At 37.3% G+C, this 12,945-nt stretch overlaps 1 protein-coding gene across 2 annotated transcripts in view; it reads left to right on the top strand.

Annotated features, from left to right (window-relative positions):
• The window catches only part of LOC150096731 (uncharacterized), a 114,606-nt gene extending 101,996 nt beyond the window's left edge, over positions 1-12,610 (top strand). Inside the window, exons 11-12 of one of the 2 annotated variants that reach the window (XM_090407858.1) lie at positions 5,383-5,499; positions 12,279-12,610. In XM_090407858.1, coding sequence (XP_090263984.1) covers positions 5,383-5,499; positions 12,279-12,419 — 258 coding nt within the window. In that variant the 3' untranslated portion in view covers positions 12,420-12,610. The remainder of the gene's footprint in view (positions 1-5,382; positions 5,500-12,278) is intronic. The other variant, XM_090407859.1, reaches the window with a different exon arrangement.
• Positions 12,611-12,945: the final 335 nt, after the last annotated feature.

Raw genomic sequence — 12,945 nt, 5'->3', positions numbered from 1 at the left:
ATGCAATGGCACTATCTTACCTTCCTTCCATTCCCTGGGCACCTTTGCCAAAGCCAGACTTTCATTGAAAAGCCACGTTAAAGGTATTGTCAATTCCCTAGCACATTCTCTCAAAACTCGTGGCGAAATACCATCCAGTCCCACAGCTTTACTGACATCCAGAGTACTCAGTATCTGAAACACACTCTCCTCCTGTACCTCCAGACCTCGTACCAGTCCTATCCCTCTAGCATTAAAACTGACTCCTCTAGGATGAAATACTCCAATAAAGTGTTCATTGAACAATTCCACTATGTCCTCTGCATCAGTCACTCTATTCCCATTTTTATCCCACAATATCATTCTTCCACAGTCATTTCTCCTCCTACTGGCCACATAGCTAAAAAATTCCCTAGGATTTTCTTTGGATCTTAGGGCCAATCTCCTCTCATATTCCAGTTTCGCTTTCCTTACCACACGAGTCACTCTTCTGGCCTGTGTCTTATATTCCTCATGCATCTCTTCACCTGTCTCCTTATATCTCTTCCATAGCCTCTTTTTCGCATGCAATTCCTGTTTAATATTGTTTGTCATCCACTTTACTCCAAATTGCGCCCTCTTCTTCACTCGTGGTATACAACTTACCATTGCTGATAACAAATATTCTTTCACAATTTCCCACGCACTGGTGATATCCCGGCCTTCCAATTCCTCCCTCCATGAAACTTCCCGAAGTTGACGTCTAAGACTATTATAATCACCTGCCTTATAATTCCACATAAGTTCCCGTCTCTTTGATACTCCTGCATGTCTATTCATTTTCCAAGTCAAAACCATATGGTCACTCTCTCCAACTGGTGGGAGAGACGTCAACTCAGTTATTATCAACTCTTCTGATGCTATAACCAAATCCAAAATTTTTGAACCTCTTGTTCCCTCTGTTACATGTTGCCTAAGACATTTGTCCCTCAAGAATTCTAGAAATTCCATTCCCCTATTGTTACATGCATCTTCCTCTCTCCAATTTATACTACTGAAGTTAAAATCTCCCATAACAATCATTCTTCTTGCACTTGCCAAACTTAGCTGTCTAAACATCTCCTGGTCCCCATCCTCTGTGCTCCTGGGTCTGTAGCAACACCCCACTAAATATCCTGTCTTGCCTACCTCTACCTCACACCATACGCTCTCAAAATCATTTGTCTCACTACCTTCCAAATTCTCCACTCTTAGAGGACATAGGTCATCACTTATCATAAGCAGCACCCCACCACCACGCTTTCCCCTCCTATCCTGGCGAAAAATGCTATACCCAGTGACTTCTATTCCTGTTTTTATATCCCCTTCTGTCAACCACGTCTCAGTGATCGCAATAATTTTTGGCCAGGCTGATGCTATCTGCACCACCAATTCCTCTCCCTTATTCCGGATACTCCTGGCATTAGTATACAGCATATAAATGCCATTGTTTCTATACCCAGCATTATCCCTTCTAGACTACACTGGGCTCAGTCTTACCTGACATTGTCTCCCTTCTCCCAAGTATCCATTCCCACAAGAGGCCACCCCTGCTATCATCCTCCCTGGGACACACTGACTCGTTCAGAACAGCAATCTCTCCAGATGCCTACGTCCTTCCTCATTCAAATGCAAACGGTCTCTCGCAAACAACTCCTCTCTTTCCTCAAACGCACTCCAAGCATCCACATATACCAGTCCTCTCTTGTCACACATTCTCGCTATTATGTCATTCAATATCACCGCTCTTCTGCTCAGCTCATCATTATCATACCTAGGCAACACGCACACTATTTTTCCTCTCTCTGTCTTCTTCCGTACAGTCTCAAGCAAAAATCTCATATCTCTCGCTGCCCGACTTACATTACCACTCAAGTCATTCGTTCCTACCATCACAATCATCTCATCCACCCTTTCACTTCTCTTAATTGCCATAGCCACCCTTTCTATTGTTCCTCCTGGCAAACACTCCTCACGCATCCTATCCTGAACACCACGGATCATTGAGTCACCATACATTATACCTCTTACCATTCCATCGCTCCTATTGTTTCCATTCTCTCCTCTTCTTTCATTCCCATACCTCTCTCTTCTACTGTTTCCATTCTCTCCTCTTCTAGCACTCCCATACATCTCTCTCATTCCCTCTCTCCTACTGTTTCCATTTTCTCCACTTCTAGCACTTCCATATCCCTCTCTCATTCTGTCTCTCCTACTACTGTTTCCATCCGCTCGTCTTCTAGCATTCCCATACCTCTCTCTCATTCCATCTCTCCTACCGTTTCCATTCTCTCCTCTTCTAGCACTTCCATATCTCTCTCTCATTCCGTCTCTCCTACTGTTTTCATCCTCTCGTCTGCTAGCATTCCCATACCTCTCTCTCATTCCTTCTCTTCTACTGTTTCCAATCTCTCCTCTTCTAGCACCCCCATACCTCTCACTCATACTCCTTAAATTCTCTCTCTCTCCTACTCTGATTCGCCTTGCATTCATCTCTTCCATTCTCCTAATCTTATCTTTCATACTTCTGCTCTCATTCACTAGACATTCCACCTCCTCTTTCAACTCATCTATCTCCCGCTGCAGGTCAGTCACTCTTAATCTAAATTCACTCTCCCAAACAAAACCATCTCCTAAACTTCCACAGTCACTCACACCTTCCACACTATCAACCATTATTTTCTCATTCTCTCCTATCATACTACTCGTCTTCCTACATTCATTCTCCGTTCCTGGAGCAACAAAGTCGGATATCGATGATAAGCAAAAGAATGTGTATAACAGATGGACCTTCTACAGTGAATCTTGTAAAACTCTGCAACCTCAAATAATAGAACCAAAACAGGTTTTAAATTACAGATCAGTTTGCATTTTTTTAAATTTTTATGATATGACAACACCACCAGACAAGGGAGATGAATATGTAATGATGTTTTAGACTTTGCAAATGCATTTAACAGACTTCTATATTGAAAAAGTTATTGAAGTGAAATGGGAACAGCATAGATAGATTTAGCCTGATTCAAAACTGTGACTGCCTTTAGTGAAAGCCACTGTAGGTTTTGAGTCCTGCTGGTTTTTGTGAAAACTAATAGATTAGTTTTCACAAAACAACTAATCTCCCATTCATGGAATGAATGGGAGATTAGTTGTTTCACAAATGTCAACATATTGTGTATGGAAGTCCCCCAGAAAGGAAGGTAATAATTGGAGTGCTGTAGAGTTCTGTTCTTGAACACTACTTTTTAGTTCGTTTTTTTAATGATATTGCACATAGTTTGAATGGGATATTTAGTTGTTTGCTGGCAAATTGGGAAGAGTTTCTAAGTGGATACTAATTCTTGTAGAAAGGCTTATACATTGGCTGTACATGATTATTAAATTATTTAAGGAATTCACAGCATAAAACTGGAATATAAATCAAAATAAACTTTAATATATAATACTTTAATAATAATTTCACCAGTGCAGCCACTCAGGGCTTGCAGACCATGCTCTGGATACTTGCCACAGAAATACACCACAGCAAGTTTAAATTTGAAAGACTATTCATAGAATCTGCCTCAGCCCTAAAAAACGTGCCAAACCTAAACAAATTTGGATGCATAAGACTGCCCCAAATTTGGGAGACGTACATCATAAGAACATCATCAGCCCAACGGCCAAGAATACCTAATATAGCCTGCTAGGGGATCATCAGGACTTTAGGAAAAACAGTAGTCTCCTCTCTTCGACCTCATTGCTATATTTGTGCCTGCGTGCACGTGTCTTAGTCTTAAGTTCCCATGAAAACGGTAACATGACATTGCCGAAATATAGGAAGTATATATTAAAGTTTATTTTAATTTATATTCCAGTTTACGTTGTGAATTCCTTAAGTAATTTAATAATTAAGCGGATACAAATGGCTCATCTGTTCAGGAAATTTTAATATTCTGAAATATTAATGTTTGGATGGGATTGACAATTCATTGCTGCTAACTGAAAGTTGTGCACATGAAGTATAAGTATGTGTGATTAGAGGAAGGATTGCTGTGTACTACTGATGGCTCTGTAGCAAGAGATACAAAATCTTGGGTGAATAGTAAGTAAGAAACAGACTCAGTGATATACCGAAAGTTATTAATGACTGCCCATTAGTGATAAGAATAATATCTGTCTGAGGATGACAGATAGAAATAAAGAAGTTATTGTCCTGTCATAAGGCCTTGATCAGATTTGAAAAGATATGGTTGCCTGCTTTCTGGGATGAGGAAACAAAGTAACCACCTTGATTGATCAAATCCTTTGTTACTGCAACTGGATCCAATGTTCTTAATTCCTGAGTCCTCTTTTAGATGTTAGTTTAGATAATTATCCCTCATTAACTATAAATTCTATTTCCTTCCAGTCTATCCCCCATAGTTTAAATCTTCCATAATGATTATCTGCTCTGTGTCCACTGAAATAATTAGTATATACACATCCAGAGATATATAGAAGCACCTGTTTTGTCCTGCTAACCTCTGTTCTCACACCAGGTAATAATGTACAGCCCCAAGTGCACTGCCTCTGATGAATTTCTACTCTTGTTGGTTGCAGTTCTTTTGCTATCCATAGAGGGGGGGGGGAGAGAATGCAGGGAGGAGTGCTATCTTCCCTCAAAATACTATATTTTCCATATTCTGTATTATTTACTACAATGATGGGTGAGTGGAATATTGCTGATTTATTTAAATTATCATTGTATAGTTTGCATATCAGATTTGAATAAACTAAATTTAAATTGTAATCTCACAATCTAAATATTTTAAAGATTTAAAAATTTTTAACTTTAAACTTCAAAAAAAAAAAAAAAAAAAGAGCCTGTGTAGCTCAGTGGATGTGGCGTTTGCACACCACCGCGCTAGGCCGCACGAAGGAAGTCTTGGTTTCGAGTCTAGTCGGCGACTAGAGGAAATTTTTCTAAGCCTTTTTTCGACCGGTTCCCGAGTTAGTCGATCTCTGGCACGGGCAAGCAGGTTTTTCCTCCCGGAAACTCGGGTTTTTCGTCCTGTAAACTCAAGAAAATCGACCGTAGAACCCACATTATTTCAGACATTAAATATATTGTGTTAGGGTTAGAGACCACGAGATGGCGGCACATTTGAGCCGTCTCTCTTCACTGCGTACCGCTTAATTAGTGATAGCCTTGGGCCATCTGTCTCTGATTGGGTACCAGTGGAGATTGAACTGCCCACTCAGTCTCCAAAAGTTAGATAGGGCTAAATGGCCTCGCCTACTCCCGTATATACGGGAATAAAAAAAGGCGTTAGCTGATTTTTTTTTTTTTAGAACTTCAAAAATGGATGAAAAACTGCTCTTGAAAAATGTGAAACTTGATTTAATATTGTTTACCCTTTTCAGCTATTAAAGAAACAAGGATTTGTAAACATTTCTGTTAAAGATGTAACATCAGATTTTGTAATGGCTTTGAAGGATGAGCTGAAGAAGCTTCAAACACAGAAAGAAGACTTCTGCAAGGTAAAATTTGTACTGGTGACCAGTATACGAGATAAGCAGAATACTGTATATTATAGCCAGAATTTGTGCAGAACTCTGTGCAATATATTTAAAACTGAGTGATAACAAAGGTGGGTAATTAAAAAATAAATTCATGCTGTTTTCTGTAACCTCCAGAGGTTGCATATCTCCCAATTATCTGTTTGCTCTCTACAAATTTTAATACTACTCTGCCTTAAAATGTTATTTCTACATTCGAGATAGGCACTTAAAACTACCCTAAAAATCCTTGATTCAAAACAGTTTTTATTATCAGTGACTTCCTTCCATTTATGTCTTTATCATATGGTTTTTGACACTTCAGTGAGCATAGATTTTCTTCTGCAAAACGGGCCAACCAACCAGAAGAATACATGCAGTTAATAACTCAACAACCTCTCAGTTGGAAGAGTGGTAGACTGTAGTGGTTGTCAGAAGTGCAGTAAAATAAGTCAGTGGTTCAAATCTGCTTTGGCAGAAGAATCCTTGGTTGGCTGGGTGGTTAGCATATCCACTCTCCAGCCAAGAGGCTTCAGGTTCGAATCCTGTCAGGGCATGTATGTTTGCGACTGTGCTACTAACTCTTTGAAGATCATCTGTGATCGTACTACTTCTTCTAGCAGAAGGCTTCACTTCTAAACCCCCAGTGAGGAATAGGAGTGACCATACAGCATCCAAATGACATCACATGAATAAATAACTAATCCCTCAATGAGCACTGTTTAGCTAAATGACAAGTTTTTTTTTTTGAGGTGTCCCAGATATAGGGAAAATAGTAATTCCAGTAAACCTAAATCTAGGTTTACTGGAATGAATACTGCACAGAGAAACAATTGAACATAAGTTTAATGAATCCTATATTTTGCCTATCACAGACATGAGAGATCATCTTAAAGTTGTAATAACATGCACAACAATAAGTGGAAGGAATTAAACTATTTTGAGCCTAAAGTCCTATGATGTTCACTCTCTGTAGGTGCTGCTGAGTAGGGAGGCCTAAGAATTAATTTCCCAAATCTTGGGAAGTTTAACACAGACATATTCTAAAAAAAAGTCTTTCAAGTTTGTACTTGCTATGATGAAGCATAATTTTATTCCATCTGATCCTGTTCAATGTATCCAAGGGATAGAAACAAGGATCCATTGTCAAACTCTGGTCAGTCAGCTAGATGCATTTCTTGTATTCTTCTAGGCAGATCTCCAATTTGTTGATAATATGACAAGTTGCAAGATCAGAAGCTTGTAAACGCCTAGAACAGAGAGGGAAGGGATCAGGGCAGCTAGCTTCAGATGAGGTTTGAAAGCCCTACAGATATTTCTTTCGAGTTCTGGCTATTTTTCTGAGATGTCCCAGATATAGGGAATAATAATAGAATTACTATAGTCTGTATATTGAGAGGTATGTGTGGAAAAACTAAACTAATTTCCTGTTTTTTTTTTTTTTTTTTTTTTTTTCATTGTAACCATCAGACAGACAGAAAGGCCATCCAATACAGGTCTTATCCTCGAGATCCCAACTTCTTCTGACAATACTTTGCACTGGTACTCTGTACTGATGCTTACACTGTATGCTCTGATGGTCTTGAAATTTCACTGCATGCATATATCTGTTTGTGGGTGCCAGGAATTTCTTCTTAAGGAAAAATTCCTGCCACCTCAGCTAATTTATTTTCAACTGACAAAATCCTTTTGTCAAATTCCATGTTGCTAATAAGTTCCTGATGTTAACAACAAGAATTGTACCCTGGTCTTTTCCCACTAATGGGCACATGCTGCATTATCCTTCCAGCAATGCTAAGGAGACACTAAACTTTAGTGTGCACACATTTTTTTTTTAAACACACCTAAAGAAAAAAAAAATCTGTTTCTGATAGGAATTTAATGTCTCATTTTGAATGCTGAAATGGATATAAATAAATAAAACCATTGGCCCACCCATGGTACTGGCTAGGTTTACAATTTTTGTGGTGGGATTCACATAAACAAACAAAAAAGCTAGAGCTGTGAAGCCAATAAGCAACATGTCAGCATCTCTCAAATTTTCACTTTAACCAGTTTGCTCTTCAATTAAATGAGAAATGTACCTAAAATGTATGGTTTTTTGGTTCAGGAGTCAGACATGCTAGCCTATTGAAAGATTAAGTTGATGGTTGGTTGATTGAGAGCTCACTTATTAGTGGCATCAAGGGATAACCTTCTCCCATAAGTAAGAATGTAGTTTCTTGTAGAAGGATGCTTCATTTAAGGATCTATACCAGAGTTGACTATTTTTCTATCACATTTTTTTTTCTACAGTAGGAAGCCAAAGTTCTGTCACATTTTTTAAGCATCATTTGCTAACTTCTGCTCATACTACACTTTTTCTACCCTTACTAAATGAGTCACCTTCCTTGCTTGTTCATTGTACTCGGGTAACTAATTATTTCTACTCACCTTTGCTGCCTTCAGAAGTTTACCTCTTCAGTCATTCATTTTTAAACTTACCTTATTTAATCTCCTGACCTTTGGAATACACTTAGTCACTGTCTCTGCCAGATACTTCCTGAGCAGAGACCAAGCCACATTGATTTCCTTCCTACCCAATTCTGCAAGCTTCCTCCTGAGTTTGTCATAATCACCTGCCTTAAAGTTCCACATATAACCCTATCTCACAAAAGTCCTCATATGGTTGGCCACCACCCAAGAGCTTCATCACCAACTGGAGGAAGATGTGACACTTCGTTTACAACAATATCTTCAAATCAGATAGTCTAATCCAATAACCTTGATCCATGTGTGGTCTCTGTTACATACCGCATAAGGTCGTTATCCCTTAAAAACTTATTCTCTTTGGTTCCTGGTGTATCTTCACTCCAGTCTATATTATCATAATTGAAATCACCCTTTTCTTATTAGCCAAACCAGTTTGTCTAAACATTTCCTTCTCACCCTTCCACATTACTAGGTTTATAGCAACACTTTACCAAACATTTCATCCTATCCACCTCCACTTCACACCATACTGCTTCAAAACTACTGTCAGTATTTGCTCTTTGCATCTCCAGTGTAGATGGACACAACTCTTCTACCATCATCAGTAACACACTCCTCCTTGTCCATCTTTACAAAAGACTACATATCCCTCTATCTCTGTTCCTGGCAAATGAACTCTATCAATGCTAAATTTCATTTCTGTTGTTTCAAATACTTCTATCATTTGTAAACATACAGACTAGCTTGTTTCTGTAACAAGTCCCTCTGACCGCATGTCTCAGTTATGACCCCCCCCATCTCCATTCTTGTCTATCATCATACTGATATTATATCCCTCCCCAGATCTAAATGTCATCCCCCACATCCTTGAAAAAATTCAAAGATAACAGTATACTACACTGTTATCTTTCACTCTCCTTAACCTTTTGATCATTACAAACGTGCTGAGCATGTTTGTTGGCATCGTTTCTTGTAAACATACAGATTAGCTCATTTCTGTCACAAGTCCCTCTGACCCCATGTCTCAGATATGTGCACATTTCCATAAACGTTTTCATTTTATAATCATTATAACTGCACTAGACATGTTTATGACTTGTTTATTCATAGATGGCGATAGTCCCCTGTGAGAAAAGAAATTTGTTTACTTTGCTAGAAACAAAGGTATGTTGAAGGATGCACATGGTGTAAAAGAATGACTTTGACATTAGTTTTGCAGAAGGGCAAGAAGTCTGCCACATTATTTGCAAGAGATTCTGATAGTGAATCAGATGAAGAATTCTTCTTTTTAAATGTAATGACAGCGATGTCGATGTCTCATTGGAGAGTTTTGTTGGTGATGAAGACAGTTGTGGTTTGTCCCAAGCTAGGATGGTGCCATGTACTGGCTGGATCGGTATGTTTATGTGGTCCTTGCTTTTCTCTTATGGGAACACCTGGTATTTCTTAAGATATCCCCATAAGTAATTGCTCATTGAGATTGTTTGAATTATATTTTGATGAAAATATAATGAACATTTTAGTTGAGGAAATGAACAACAAAGTTATGCTACAACCTTCAAAAGTTTTTCTTGTTGCTTTCGTTGCTTTCACTGTCTGTATCTTTGTAACGAAAGGCATAATTCAGAAATCAGACATAAAATGATATTGATCTAAAAAAAAAAAGATGATCAAGAATTTTTTTTTTTTTTTCAGAAACGAATGTAGGTATTCATCGATAACGAAATTTTTACACTTTGCTGACAAGGATTCTGATTATTCCAATCCAAAACTAAAACAAAAAAGCCTCTTTTTTTTTTAACTCTCTCAAAAAGAAGTTCCAGGAAGTTTATACACCAGAACAAGATATCTGTGTTGATGAAAGCCTTATTATAAACAAGGCTTTGATTGGAAACAGTACGTGCTGCTGAAGCACTCTCATTTCGGTTTGAACTTTTTGAATCATCTAGTGGCTACGTATACGAACTGATAATTTATACAGGTAAAGGCACTCAGGTATGCAGTTTACTGCCTAATGCTGCTTGCTTTTGGTACACGAATTGTTGTTACCTTTGCATCTTCGCTGCTGAATAAGGGCTACTGCATTACCTTAGATAATTAATTCCATAGTCCTGAGCTCACAGACCACTTAGTTACAAAGAAAATGATGCTTATGGGACTAAGACAGCCCCTGAACACAAATGCCTGAAGACCTCAAATTGAAGTTGAAGAAAGGAGAAACTTGTCTTTCAGTGTGGGAAGATCATTGCCTTGAAATGGAAAGACAAGAACAATGTCACTATGCTGAGCACCATTCCAATGGAATGAAATTTAGAATGTACAGATAAGCAGAGTAACGGTGAATAAACCAGCTGTGGTATTACAGTACAACACCATGGGATTTGTTGATCATTAGACCAAATGCTTTTGTATTATCCTGTTACTCAGAACAAACAGAGATACTATGTAAAAATATTCAGATACCTTTTACATATGTGTACAATGCTTTTGTACTACACACAAAGTTGGGTGGTATGGTGGATCTCATAGACAAGATCATTGAAACCTACCACACCCTGAGGGCTAACAAGAGAGGACCAGCTAAAGGAGGGAACCCAATCAGACTGACAGGAAGGTACTTTCCAGAATATATATCCCCTACTGCAAAGCAAGCACACCCAAGAAGAAGAAAATGTGTCATTTGTTGCACAAGATCAGTTTTGGGAAAGAAGGTTTGCTAAGAAACATGTATGTGGTGCCTCAATTGCCAGGTAGGGTTGCATGCTTCAAAATATACCACACTATTTGAAACTTCTGAAAAGAAATTTGAAAATAAATGTCACTGTATGTAGGTTAATATAGTTGTTGCACGTATAAAATTCTAAATAAATACTTTTTATACCTAGTTAATCACGTAGTCTTGAAATTTGAAAAAAAAAAAAAAAAAAAAAAAAAAAACCAACCTTGGGGTAAACTACCTGAAATCGGAACCTAGCAGTCAAAGTAACAGCCTCATAACATCCCTCCTTACATTCTTCTTGTTACCAGTCAAATCATTCATGCCAACTACCACTATCCACTCTTTTCTCCTTATCCATTGCTTCAGCCACCCTGCTTATTCCTGCACCTTTTCATTCTTATCATTGAAGCTCAGCTCCGTACATTGCCACTCTGAAATTGTTCAATGTTTGCTTCAAATCTTTCATCGCATTGTTCCTCATATTCCTGTGCAAATCTGTAATTCTCCTCAGTTCATTCCTCATATGTTAAATCCCTTGTCTTATCTTTACTAACTCCTGCTTTCATGTCTTCAATTGGTTTTTAAGTACCATTTTCATTGCTGCTAACTCACTGCACCTATGCATGCTGTCTTGTCACTGTTTTTTTTTTTAAATGAAAATCACTAATTATACCATATTTTAATTGAGGAACTGGACTTAAGGTCCTTCTGCAAACCTTGGAAGACCCATAGTCTTCTGAGGTTACTCCCTGATTCATTGATTTTATTTACCACTGAACTGGCCTTGACACATCAGTAATTATATGGATGCGAAGTACCCATTGAAGTTAATAACATGGATACAAAGCTTATCGTTTTAATATATTTTATCTGCATAACCATTTGGGTGGTTAATGAAGTAGTGTTGGCAGTTGCAACTCTTATCTGCATTTACTGAACATTGTAACTGCAGTCAATCACATATGTTTTCTGTAAAAACATGCTGAATAATTAAATGAATGTTAGTAAAGAGGTGATAATCGCCATGCTTAGGAATTACTAAGCATAAGAAGCATAAGTGCTGTAACAAAAAAAAAAACTATGGGTATTGAGTGAGGTATTATTTATATGGATGTATTTGATGGAAGAAAGAATTTATGTAAATGAAATGGATTTCAAGAGAATGAATAAAAAATCAAGGCAGAGTTCTGTTTGGCATGAAAGGTTTCATGACCACAGAGACAAAGAGCATCACAGGTTACAGATTGAAGGTAGACAGATGGCTGCACATATTTGTTAGATTTATAGGAAGGAAAGAGTTTATGGTCACTGCTTTTATACAAAAATTACTGACTTAAGCAGGAACAAAAATTCATAGGATTCATAGGACAAAAATAAATCCCTATTTACAAAATCTACTGTAACCCTATCATCCATTAGTTAATGGATAAGATCAAATGACTGATTTTGAACATTTTATGTATATACTTTGAATAAACAAATAATTTATGCACCAACATGCATCATTTCATTAATTTGTTTAGCTATGAATATAAATATCTTAGTACAATTTAAGCTGTTGTATTTACAGAAGTTTTCAGAAGAAGATTATAAATATTTAGAAGATGGATGGAAAGCAAAAATGCAGAGGACTAGTGATGGTGATCAGACTTGGGCATTATGTTATGCTGAAAAACTAAAGTGCCAAAATCAGTTTAATGATCATGAATGAAAAACTAGATCTGGATGTCAAGTATATTGTTTCAACATTAAATATTATTTTTAATGCTTTAAAGAACAGCCTTACAACTTGCTGAAAATGTTGTAAAATAGATTTGTATTGTTACTGTTGTATATTAAATACTGTCAAATGCACCAACTATTAAAAAAAAAAAAAAAAAAAATTCCTTTTTCCTTCCCTGAGTACTGAAGAGAATATTTTCTTGAGCTTCACTAAACTTGTATATCTAGTAACAACTGTTTCTGGTCATAAGTGGAAATTAGGATACTAATTCTTGCTTCTGAAAGAAACTATTACTCATTGTATATTACTGAGATCTTGCAGTTTTTGTTAAGCACCTAACTAGCTGTGTCAGGTATACATATCTTTGAGTATGAAGTCCCTTCAAAACAACATTCTGAAGAATATTGTTGAAATTACATAGATTCAACATGCAAGCAGTTGATTATGATTAAATATGACATATCAGCACCTTATGAGAATTTTTATTTTTATCACATGGATCATCATTCTCTGT

The sequence above is a fragment of the Typopeltis vanoorti genome, chromosome 18, assembly GCF_054136105.1.
Source record: "Typopeltis vanoorti isolate ZY-2024b chromosome 18, IOZ_Tvanoo_1.0, whole genome shotgun sequence".
In the NCBI taxonomy this organism is placed as follows: domain Eukaryota; kingdom Metazoa; phylum Arthropoda; class Arachnida; order Uropygi; family Thelyphonidae; genus Typopeltis; species Typopeltis vanoorti.
Note: the sequence above shows the minus strand (reverse complement) of the source record. Positions and strands in the feature narration are given on the sequence as shown.